Here is a 12,303-nt window from a genome sequence, read left to right on the forward strand (position 1 = left end):
ACTACATATCCCACCGCTGTCACCACTAATAAAAGTATTGAATTCTACAAGGGACACGGTTTGCACACAATAGAACACAAGACTAAGTATGTATTGCATGGTGTGCCAAAAGACAGCTGTGGCTGACCACTGCTCCTGCCATAGTCGACCAAAGTAGAAAACGAGTTCAAAAGTGCATTTGTAATATCAAAAAAAATCAATCAATACCTTTTTAATAACCCATATAATATTGCCTTCCATCACACTTCGGACTTATCTTTCAACATGCATTTAAGTTCCCTTTTGCATATAACATGCTAAACTGCCTTTTAAAGAAACTTTTGTGGAAAATAAAAATGACATTATAGTTGGGTTCATATCTCTGTATCATATACATACAAGGTATTATAAAGTAAAGTAAGTATGTGTTAGGGCATTTGTTGTGTGCAAGTTCCTGTTTGGTCCCAACTTGCATTCTTTTATGAATAAAACTTCTCTTTTTAATAGTCTGCTGCATTTTTTTCTTATTATAAAGGCAGTGTAATGTGTCATGCATGAGCAAATGTTGGACACAGATAAACTTTAAACTTACTAAATCATCTTAAATATTAGTCTGTTTACTTACCAAATCAATTCAAATTTTAAGCTTGTCATTTACTCATTCATTTAGAATCTTCAACTTTAAACTTACCGAATCATCTCAAATATTTCTGGTTTGTTCCTTTCCCGAATCTTCATCCTATCTTTCATAGCCATGATGATGTTTTGAGTCTTGTCCTCGGCACCATGCTTGGAGCTTTTCTCTGCCGCTCCTGTTTGTCCAATAGTATCAACAAAACATATCCACATAAAACAAGGAAAATGTTTTCTATGCCAGACCGCTCCAGGCAATGAGAAGTTTCTGCACTAATGACCAAATTATAAAAGCATTAACCCCAAGACTACAGAATTTTCTTATTCCCATAGGCTTAATACAAGGATTACCCTGTTCCCATAGCCAAAAGTTTAAGTACAAAATTCAAATACAATGGTTATAACCAATACATTTCACTATTCACGGAAATTTAAAAGATGAATAAATGCTAAATTCTAAGCACGTGCAGATAGGCTTAATTAAAACAGTTCATAATCAGGATTCCATCCGAAAAACAAATTATAAATAGGCTCTTTCCGAGACACAGAAATTAAAATACAAGAGAAATATATTAAAATTACAGATAAAAGATAACATATAGAATAGAAATAAAGAAATAAGGATCGAAGGGAATACTTCAAAACTAAAGACAGACAGAGAACAAATACAATTTTTGTTTAAAGTTTGAATATAACAGGAAACATTGAAACTATAATAAAAAAAAAAAAAACAAGAATACAAATACAAATATTACCAGCACAGAGATTCATCAATATACTATAACAATAGTATTCTCCTACAATAAGAATTAATCATTTACATTGCATTTCAGCCAGTTCTGTGTCTATTTAAACTACTCTGCATCTACACCATATCTGTTGGGGCAGAATACAGCAATTTCATGCAAAGCAAATGTCATATCAATAGAAAAATGATCTAACCTTCTTGTTGAAGAGAGAGGTGGGCGAGATAAAAGAAACTGATTGGAAAATGAAAGCTGGCGTTTTCTCATTAAGCCTCTTCTACAACAACTTTAGAAATACATGTATAGTTAATGGCTATTTAGAGATAGACTGTTTTCCAATTAGTGTCTAGAAAGAATGGCAAAAATACAGCTTCAGCCTTGTTCCATTTAAAGATAAAGGTGAGTTCTGGTCATGTGATTGCATGACGAAAGAAAAGGTGTGGGATGGATCAGAAAAAGTTGATCATGTAGCATGTAAGTATTGGTGTGCACTGCAAGGTTCTGGACTCATCAAAATCATAATAAATTTGGCCCAGTCTTGGAAAAGTAACAAGCACTGTACACAGAAAGATGTATATGGGACCACACAAATGTTGTCGGGGCTAGTACTACCTGATTTTCTTATCTTTCTATGCTCATTTCTCAGCCAGTATACATTTTCTTTCAAAATTGTTTGGCTCATGACATTTATTTGTAATCCTGAACATTCAGTGTAAGTTTCGTTTGATTCTGAGAGAATTCATTTTCTTTTTTTTTACCAGAACTCAAGTTTATCTTTAACTTCCATAAACCTTCATTGAGTAGCCTAGCGAAATGTCACGGCACAAGAAGACGCGTCCGGAATGCACAAAGGCGTAATAGTTAATGACATAGGTGAATTTTTTTGTTGTAATTTTACATTTTTTATTGAGTTTTTTTTTTGGTGGTAATATTTAGTCTAATCAAGGAAGTAGAGATTATTACTACCTCAAAGGCATAAAAATATGATTTTCCAACAACTACGCATTTTGCATTTTAGAGGCATCTTCGTGTGGCACTTCATTTCGCTAAGCTATTTCAATCATTAAATTATCAGAAGCAGAAAGATCTGTGAACCCTCACACCAATCAAGGAAATTAGAAAGAGAGATTACGTCCCGGACACACATGAATATACATGAGATGAATTATTCATGAGATGAATTATTCAAGAGGAACCCTTGGTTCACCAGCCAATGTCGAAGGAAGAGAGCCAAGCTGGAAGAAGAGAAATCTATGTGACGAACCAAACCATCCTAGACCAACCTCAAGGGAAAGAGCACCGAGTTATCATGAAGCAATTTGGGGTGATTTCAAGTCGAGTGTCATATGGCATACCTACACCTCAGAGATATTTTCAGTAGGTACAGATTGGGAGGGAGGTAAATATGAATAATATCATTAACAAAATTAGGTTTAAAGGCATTGTTTAACAGTGTTTCCAGTTTTACAAATATGAGATGCATGGCCTTAATTAGGTGTCTGTGACATGGTTTAATATTGAAGCCCTACAAAAATTGTGCTTCAAAATAATCATGAAGTGCCTCAAAAATATAAAAATCTTCATCATACTCATTTTCCCCAATACACTGTAGTGGTATAAAAAACATTGGGAAAATGGTTTATGAAATTTCGAATTCCAATCATTAATATCTTAATAATCAGACAGACAATCGGCTTGCAAAAAGTCATGGGATACTCGACTGACCTAAAGGTTTATAATTATGTTTGCAGCATGAGCTAACTCCAAGATTTGGTTTAGAATCTGAGGCAAAGATACCCAGTCCCTTTAAGAGATTTTGGCTGCATGAGCAACCATACTATAATACCGACAACTCGATTTGAAATCCCCCATTCATAAAAGCAGCCAAGTTTCTTCTTTCCCTGAATAATGAACAGGAAATACCTGTGTTGCTGCATGTTGATCGACGACTGATGAACAATAAAGATGGAGGAAAAAAACGTATATGAAGTGAGCAAGTTGCCAAAGAAAGCAACAATGAATGACAAAATGATGACAATTCATTGTGGGGATGATGATGGTAGCGATGATGATGATGATGGTGATGATGATGATGATGATGATGATGATGATTAAAATGATAAGAATGATGATGATGGTAGTGATGATAGTGGGGATGATGATGATGGTGAGGGTGATACTGAGAGTAAAGAACTAATGATTTTGATTTATTTTTTGCACATTTAAATAAAGTTGATTTAGTCTGAACCCCTTGTATGCATAGGGTAAAGCACTTAAGGATTAAACAATCATGATCAAAATGATAGCAATAGCGATGATTTTACAAGAAACAGAGGACCGAGTTTACATCAGCACAACTATAATTTCTTTCCAATGAAATCAAAATGACTATTTCTATGTGAGGTGATAGACAAACACCAACAAAAGTGAACATTTCTGTCAGAAGTTAAATACCAGATTTAATACCAGAAAATTTAAATTCTTTGAAAATAAATTAACTGTTTGAGCTTAATGGCCCTCAACCCTATAGATTAACTTTTGAGGTTTGATGCCTTTTTTTTAAATTATAAAAAAATAAATTTCAAGTCCATTAAGCTAAGGTTTGGAACCAAATATGATTTTCTTTCAAGGATAATAAAGACATATTTATATTTTCATACCTGAAGGCAAAAACATTTTGGTTAAAAAAATATGATCAATGTTTTTTTTATTTTATTTATTTTTTATTGCAAGGGAGAAATACATAATTCATGGCTATCAAGGCCTCTGTCATCAACAGATCATATTGTAAACTGCCTAAAAATGCCATGACAAAAATAATATGACAGTAGCATAGTGAACTTTGAACCCTTTGATATGTACAGGAGCATTTTCCCCTCAATTTGCCAAATATTTATAGGATTGTTTTTATTTTGCTGTGGATGTTTTCTTAGGCAGTTAATTGTGACAGGAGGGAATGAGGCTTAATTAACCTACACTTCATGCAGGAAAAGTGAGTCAAAACATGGAATGAGGTAGATGAGTGGATGAACAGAAGAGAAACTACTATTCTAGAGGGTGCTCGATGATCTCATTTGTCTTTCAAAACTATTTCAGTTTAGCAAGCTGCTCAAAATTTCTGACCAGGAAAGGAAGACCTGTGTGCAGATTTCTTGTAAAATGGTTTCTTAATGAATGGGATGTGAAAAACAGGAAAATGGGAAAGTAGGAAGATTGGACTATCAAAAATAAAAGACCTACAAAAGGAAGACCAATAGTGAAAGACCGTAAGAACCTAAAGACCATTTAAAACTGGAAACATTTGAAAGAAGAGTCTATTTGAAAGTTAACCGGAAGAAGAAGACCTTTAGAAAGAGAAATCATTGTAGCATGAAGATTTTTTTAAATCTACGATGAAGGACCCTGCAAAGCCAACCCTGGAGGCAACAGCAAAGATGCAAGATTTAGATGCCATTCCCGCCACCAACATCCTGTAACTTTACCATCGTCGACACAATTCTCCGCATCTTCAAATTCCTCTTCCATTGTCTCAATGACAACCACATCCTCCTCCTCCTCATCTTCCTCGTCATTAATGACCATGACTATGTCACAACGATCTTCTTGACGGTGTTCCGCTTCTTTCTCGGCTAAGTCGCCCTTCCCGAAGAGTATGGCGGGAAGCATAGCGAGGTGGTGAATAGCACGGACTAACCAACATGGCTGTGATTCGTCAATCGTCTCGCACGCTCATGGGATAGACAGTAAAAACATGCATGATTATCATTGCTGTTCATCAATGCCTTCATTGCGATTGGTAGCAGTGAAGGTTACCAATTAAGGGCCCACACTTTTTTTCCTAGGGCTCCTGATCGAAATGTTGGGAAACCATCTGCACAAGGACATTGCTACATTTCAAGGATCCACAGGGATAATTCTTTTTTGGGGGGGGGAGCATGCTTTGTTGAGTTAAGCCCTCAATAACCAGAGATGCCAACCTCTTGACACAAAAAAAAACAGACTGAGTATCCTAAAAAAAAAAAAAATCAGATTTTGGAGAGAAAAATAAGATTTTCATGAAAACTCAACACTACCACTGGCCCGTCAGCCCCGGGCCAGTAAAATTGCAGAAAAATGTTTGCTCTTTCAATAAAATTTAATGAGTAAATAGTAAAGCAAACTTTTTGTTGGGGTTACAGGGGTTCACTTGTACATGTTTCTATGCGATTCCGCTGTTTTTATGGGTTTACAACAACAACAAAATTTTTTTTTTTAAATTGTTGTTGTTGTTGTTTTGTGTTTTTTTTTTTGGGGGGGGGGGGGGGAGATGAAAAATCGTATTTTAAGATTTTAAGATCGTATTTTACTCTTATTATCGTACTAAATACGATTTAATCGTACTGGTTGGCATCTCTGAATAACCATTGTCCCCATGTGAGACAAATTAGTATTGCTTCATACTGGATGAAAACAACCCAACACTGCAATGCGTGATGCAATCTTAAAGGAAACCGAACCCCAAGAAATGACTTTACTTATTCTGAGAGATCTTTTATATTATTGCCCATTAGTATACAAGATTCCTCACCAAAATGTATGAGAGAGGTATAATGCAAGAATAATGTAGTATCTCAGCACGACATGGGCATTGCCATTATCTTGATAACATGACATACTATGCGAAGTTGTTTATCAAGTAAATGTATTCAAATTTATGGATGCTTCCTTCCCAGACGTGTGTGGTGATGAAGCATATCATTTACCTGATTTTATTGTACCGTCCTACAATTGCCAGAACGCAAAGTGCAAAAATTAGTTGGTGCTCTTCTGGGGTGAAGGTTTCTCACCAATGAAATGATTTGTCAACTACTATACTATAGTGTAGTATTTATAAATGAATTTAGTTACATTTGTTCCCCTGTTATTTATTTTCACCACATATACATGTAATTTCTATCTTCTCGGTTACGATTTTTCCTCATTGAAAAGTAAAGGTTTCGTTATTTCCAACTAAAGCTTGGTGCATGATACATGTACAACTTCACTGGTACGTCACATTTTCAAGTAAATGGCTGCGCCCATGTCATGCTTAAAGGCATCACATCATGCCAGGAATATCTTCATTTATATATCTCTTGTACATTTTCGTAAGGAATATTGTAAATCAAAGGGCAGGAATACGTCTCGTTTTTCAGAATACCTACACTTATTCTTTGGGGTTAGGTTTCCATTAACTCATTGACTTCTGAATAGTTTTATTCCCATAGGCTTAATACCACAAATACCTGGTTCCAATAGGCAATGGACTAATAGATGCTATACATGAACGAAGGTCAGGAAAGAAGCATCCATATTGACTTATCAATTTGTACAATACCGGTAATATAAAACGTGATCACTACTCAAGCTTTGGGAGACAATAAAATAAATTAAAGGCTTGCAAATAGCTCTAAATGGAATTCAGGGATATTTCTTTTTAGATGGACAATAACATATATGGTGAAGGAAATATATTTTTTTCTAGAAAAAAATAGAAAAGAAGTGTAAGCAGGAAATGAATTTTACATATAAAGAAAACAATTTCCTCTCTTCCGTCAAAGCTACTTTCTCTATAAATTATATCTGAAATTGTCTACCAAATATTTGACGAAACATCAAGACTAAAACAAAATCATTCAAATAAAACCGGAACGGGTGTTTTCCATGAATCTTTAACATTGGGCATTATAGAAAAACTTTCAAAAGCAATGTTTATCCAACAAAAACTAAAAAAGCAGCAATCACAACTTTAACAAAGCAAATATATACAATAGACCACGAGCATGGTAAAATAACATTTGAAAATATAAACAAACAAGTTTAAAATGCAAAAAATACTTTTTTAACTTGAACATAGATAAAGAGAATGAAAGGATGGTATAGACATGAAAATGACAGCAGAAATTAGTACTTTCAAGCTTAAGAATCACATTAAGACAAGAGCATATTCTACATATTCATAATTCCTCACAGACAGGCAAATCAGACAAAGTATTTTAGTGAAATAAGGAAAAACATCACGGGAGACATGATTAATCTATTAAAGAAAAAGATATAGGTCTATTAAAAACATGTCTAAAAGGAAAAAATGACAGGACAGCAAAATTATACAACTTACACAAAAAAAATCATACCGAAACTGTGTAGTAATCAAAGCTATACAAAATCAATTATTAAAGGTATTTTGGGTATAGAATTTATCAAAAAATTGATTTGCAATCACATCAATTAGAAACCAGTTTCATACTGAGAAATCTGTTTCATCATTTCACATATAATTTGAAACGTCAAAATGCAATAAAATAATAGTAAGGGTATTTTAAAACAATATGTCACTAAAAAATTGTTAACATGCATACATGTACCATGACAATTTTTCCTGTAAGTGTGAATCTCAAGTCTATACTTAACTCAATAATTCTATCACATAAATGAAATTAATGAAAGATATAACTCATATGAACATATTCTTTGATTTAATGCAAGGGTTAAATAAACTAAATTCTAAAATAAAAGACGGCATATAGATTTCTACAGCATTACGAAGAGGAAAGCATTTTATTTTCTTTGGGTAAAGGGGTGTGGCCAGGGTGCAAAGGAGGCATGTGTTTAGGAAAGAAGGAGGGGCATGGTAAAGCTAATGAACCAATCAGGTTTGTTGTCTACCTTCCATCATCATAGCAGATGCGCACCTAGCTCTGTCTGTATAATCAAGGGACACACATGATAGATAGATAGATGAAATTTCAGTGTTAAAATTGCTTGTCAAAAATAGTTTCTTTACTAATTCTCAACTGCTGTCGTCACAATTGTTTTCCATTTAAAGCATAGATACAACCTACATAATTTACAAGGTTTGTTTCCCAATTATGTGTACCAGGTTCAGATGTAACAAGCAACTATGATAAAAACAACAACTGTGATAAATTGAATTTCCAAAACTACAATTGATTTAGAAAATGTGGTTTAAAGGACAGAAAGTTTGCCACTGTTTTAATCCTAAAAGGTGTCAGGATATAACCAAAATTTAAGGAAAATATAAATCATGATCATCAAATTGGGGAAAAAGTTGAAGGTGCGTGGTTGTAAATAAAACTGAAGATATCGTAAAAAAATCATAGAAACGATGATGATATGGAAGGTCAGAGACATAGAACGTGATTGGTCGATTAAGGTGAGGTCAAGGGTTACAGACTTTTTCAGAGAGGGAAGAGAACACTGTAGCGCAAGCAGAGAGAAAAACAAGACTCTAGAGATATTTAGATCAAACACAGGTTTTTTAAAACTTACTGCTCTTCTTTGTCATGAAAACTGTAAAATGACAGACACATACAGAGAGGGGTGGGGGCGTAATTGTTAGTATTAGGAATTTACCTTTCTACAAAATACTTTCATCTACTCTAGTTTATGATTTATTTTGATAATATAATTTATGATGAAGGAAGTTTCAGTAAGGAGAAATTATAGGAAACTTTTGCAAAACAGATTGAATAATAAGTTATTTTTTCATCTGTTCAATAATAAGTTATTTTTTCATCTGTTCAATAATAAGTTATTTTTTCATCTGTTCAAAAAAATGCTTGTAGGATCATTTTTCCCAATGGTTTAAGGAATTGATGGTTAATGGTGTCTTTTATTCTTTATTTCAACATCATTTTAATTCAGCATCTCTAGATGATGATAGATCCAGCTGTTCAGGAACAATAAACAAAATCTCTTAAAATTGGATCCAAAAGAGATTGCATGTTTTTTGTTTAAATTTAATTTTACAGATAATGCAAACAAATGATTAAAATACAATAAAATAATTTAAAAAGAGCTTCCAGGGCAGTTTCTTGTTTATTTTGTCTTGACATTGGGCAAATTAAGACTCTTAAGAACAAATATTTGTCAGAAACCAAGAAATCAGACTTTTTCTGAATGCTTAATCAAGGGGACAGTGTGCAACATCATGAGTTTACAATGATATCTTAAAATAAACACAAATCACAAACACAAACACAAACAAACTCAGAAAAAAGCTTCAGCAACCACTGAAGGAACCTATCACAATTCAAACTGCATGTCCCATAATTTTACAATGGCTGGTCAAACTCCAAAAATTATAATTTTGATTCAATGTAACGATCGCAATCACCTGAACGGCAAACGTTATATTAGTAAATAATTTTCATTATGTATATGTGTTATAGAAGGGGCAATATTAACTTCTTTTGTTATCTTCAACTAACGACAAACCAATATCTAATATTTTTCTCATATCAATGGATTCAATATTCTATCTGAAAATTAAACTTTGATTCCCCTTTCCCTTAATCTCCTGATACGATCGAAAGAAAGTTAACGCTGCCTTGGGAAGTGGGTTCAAATTCGGAGCGATTGGGTATTAGACATGCTACAAATTTCAAATGGTTGAAATGGATTACTCGGCGGCGGGATAATGGATCAAAGGTCGAAGGTCAATCTCAGCCAATCAAGTTAACACAAATAATTTTGAATGGGGAGGATGCAAGGATGAAACAAAATAGGGGATGGGGAAAATTTTCAGGGGCACACTTTCCATCGTCTTCATTTTCTTGTCAAGCCTTTTTTTTAAAAGGTCAAAATTCTCTTTGGTTCAGGCGTTTTGTCCATTGTATCATTGGACCAAAGAGTATCCTATTTGATTTCTAAATGTATACATTTTATATCAATCTCTTTCAGACAATTTCCATTCATGTTAGTTGATCTCGCTCAAAAAAATGATTTAAAGGTCACTGAACTATCACTAGTACCTACCCGATCTGATACAACGCACCGTTTTCATTATCATTATTATAATTACAATTAAATAATCATATTTTGCCACATCCTTCTAAGCAATACTCACGCTGTAAGCAGTCGGCATTCAGAAGGTCTTTGCACTTCTCGTGACATTTGACCCCGCACTCTGAGCAGCGCACCCCCTGGCGGGCGATGCCCCAGAGCAGTCCCTCACACTCGTAGCAGTAGGTGGGCGTGGTGGCGGTCCAGATCTCGAAGTTGTGGGGCGTGGTGCTGGAAATTGGATAAATCAGGGCTTGTAGGGTCTTCTTGTAGACGTGGCTTTTCTGAAGGGTCAACAAAAAAAGGGTCATTGTAATTACTCCGAGGTCCCATTTGTACATCTTCTCTTTAAAGGCATTGTTTAACAATGTTTCCATTTTTAGAACTCTGAGATGCATGGCCCTACGTACATGTTATATTTGTGTCTGTGAAATGATGTATCATTGAAGCCCTAACAAAATTGTGCTTCAAAATGATAATGAAGTGCTTCAAAAGAGTAAAAATCTTTGAGAGACCGGTTTCACCATACTCTTTTCCCCCAATAGACTGCAGTGTTATAAAAATCGTGATCGGCTTGTAAAAGTCATGGGATTCCTGACTGACCGAAAGGTTTATAATTATGATTGCAGCATGGGCTAAATCCAGGATCTTGTTTAGAATCTGAGACAAAGATACCCAATTTCTCTTGTTGAAACTTTCTCTTTTCAAGTACCTCTTCTATCCTAAGTACATCTTTCACCCCTCCGTTTAATAATAATGATAATATTAAAAATTACAATAATAATACCTGTTTCTTAAATAGTACTTTTCCCTCGATTAACCAACGCCCTGAAAGTAGTATTATTACCCCGGTCCCTGGATTCAATTACTGTTCTGCATATTACAGTGCGCATTCTCCACTCTCTAGAGAGAATGTCAGCAAGTCACTTTTTAATTCAACAACAACATTCCCATTCTATCAGGTGCCCATTTACCACCTGGGACCTGTTTCACAAAACTATTTTCAATCACAAATTACAAAAATAAGTGACAAATTTGCTGATAACCAATCAGAAGCAAGGATTTCAGTAGCTTATAACAAAGACTGTCATTTGTCACTGATGAAAAGTTTTGTGAAATGGGTCCATGGTAACACTTGGATAGAGAGGAACAATGTCAATAAAAATGCCTTGCTCAAGGACATAAGTGCACTGCCAGGGCTTGAACCCACGACCTTTGCATTTCCAGCCAAGTGATTAACCATTTGACTGTGTATGACACCTCTACATTTCTTTAGTCTCCATCCATTTAAAGCCCCACTGCACTACTTATAGCTACTTGCGCCCTCTATATAGCAAACAATGCCTAATCGGTGCCTGTTGGTCCCCCATGATCCCCTTTTTCTTATGTTAATTGAGAGCTGATTTGATGAGATAACCACCTGTCAATGACAGGTATCCAATGACCATACAGGATGAATTCTTCGAGCAGTCATTCTTGTGAATATCTTGGCCCTGGTAATGCCATTCTTTTGTCTTTTCACAACGTAACCTGAGGGGCTCGGTTTTAAAAGAAAAAGATACTTTTCTTGTTTCATCATCTTTTGAAAAGGATTGTAAACTCACAGACTCACTAAACTGTCAATCTGTTTAATAATGTAAGTCACATATATCATGTGCGAGTGTACCATACATAAGTAATAGGCAGAGAGAAAGAGAGAGACTGAGAGTCTGAGAAAGAAAGAAAAAGATAGAGAGGAAAAGAGACACAGAGAGAGATAGGGAGAGAGATGAACATCAAATCAAATCAAATGATATAAAAACAAGTGCAATCTTACCAATTCTTCGTCATTCAATGACTGCCTGTTGACCATTGTCGAAGGCATTTGTTGCCGCTTCATAACAGCTAACGACTTTATCAAGGAAAGAAAAGAGGTACAAAAAATTAATTCAATGCACAAGATTTTATGGAACTGCATTTCATAAACTCTCTACCCTAAAGAAAGTTTTAAAACACTGTGAACTCTGATCTCTTTGACTCTGGATGGCTGTGCTGACATTCATACACCTGGGCCTGTTGCACAAAACTTACCATTGATGGTAACTTTGCCATCAATGGTAACTACCATGGAAACCTTGATTTT

At 34.7% G+C, this 12,303-nt stretch overlaps 1 protein-coding gene across 5 annotated transcripts in view; it reads right to left on the reverse strand.

Annotated features, from left to right (window-relative positions):
* LOC576527 (protein unc-13 homolog B) overlaps positions 1 to 12,303 on the reverse strand; it is a 56,089-nt gene that overhangs the window by 21,241 nt on the left and 22,545 nt on the right. For 3 of the 5 annotated variants that reach the window (XM_030976566.1, XM_030976564.1, XM_030976567.1), the window contains 4 exons: positions 11,998 to 12,072; positions 10,246 to 10,465; positions 8,667 to 8,687; positions 671 to 791 (listed from right to left, as the gene is read on the reverse strand). In XM_030976566.1, coding sequence (XP_030832426.1) covers positions 671 to 791; positions 8,667 to 8,687; positions 10,246 to 10,465; positions 11,998 to 12,072 — 437 coding nt within the window. The remainder of the gene's footprint in view (positions 1 to 670; positions 792 to 8,666; positions 8,688 to 10,245; positions 10,466 to 11,997; positions 12,073 to 12,303) is intronic. The other 2 variants (XM_030976568.1, XM_030976565.1) reach the window with 1 other exon arrangement.

Source organism: Strongylocentrotus purpuratus, unplaced genomic scaffold, assembly GCF_000002235.5.
Source record: "Strongylocentrotus purpuratus isolate Spur 01 unplaced genomic scaffold, Spur_5.0 spur5_scaffold_9, whole genome shotgun sequence".
In the NCBI taxonomy this organism is placed as follows: domain Eukaryota; kingdom Metazoa; phylum Echinodermata; class Echinoidea; order Camarodonta; family Strongylocentrotidae; genus Strongylocentrotus; species Strongylocentrotus purpuratus.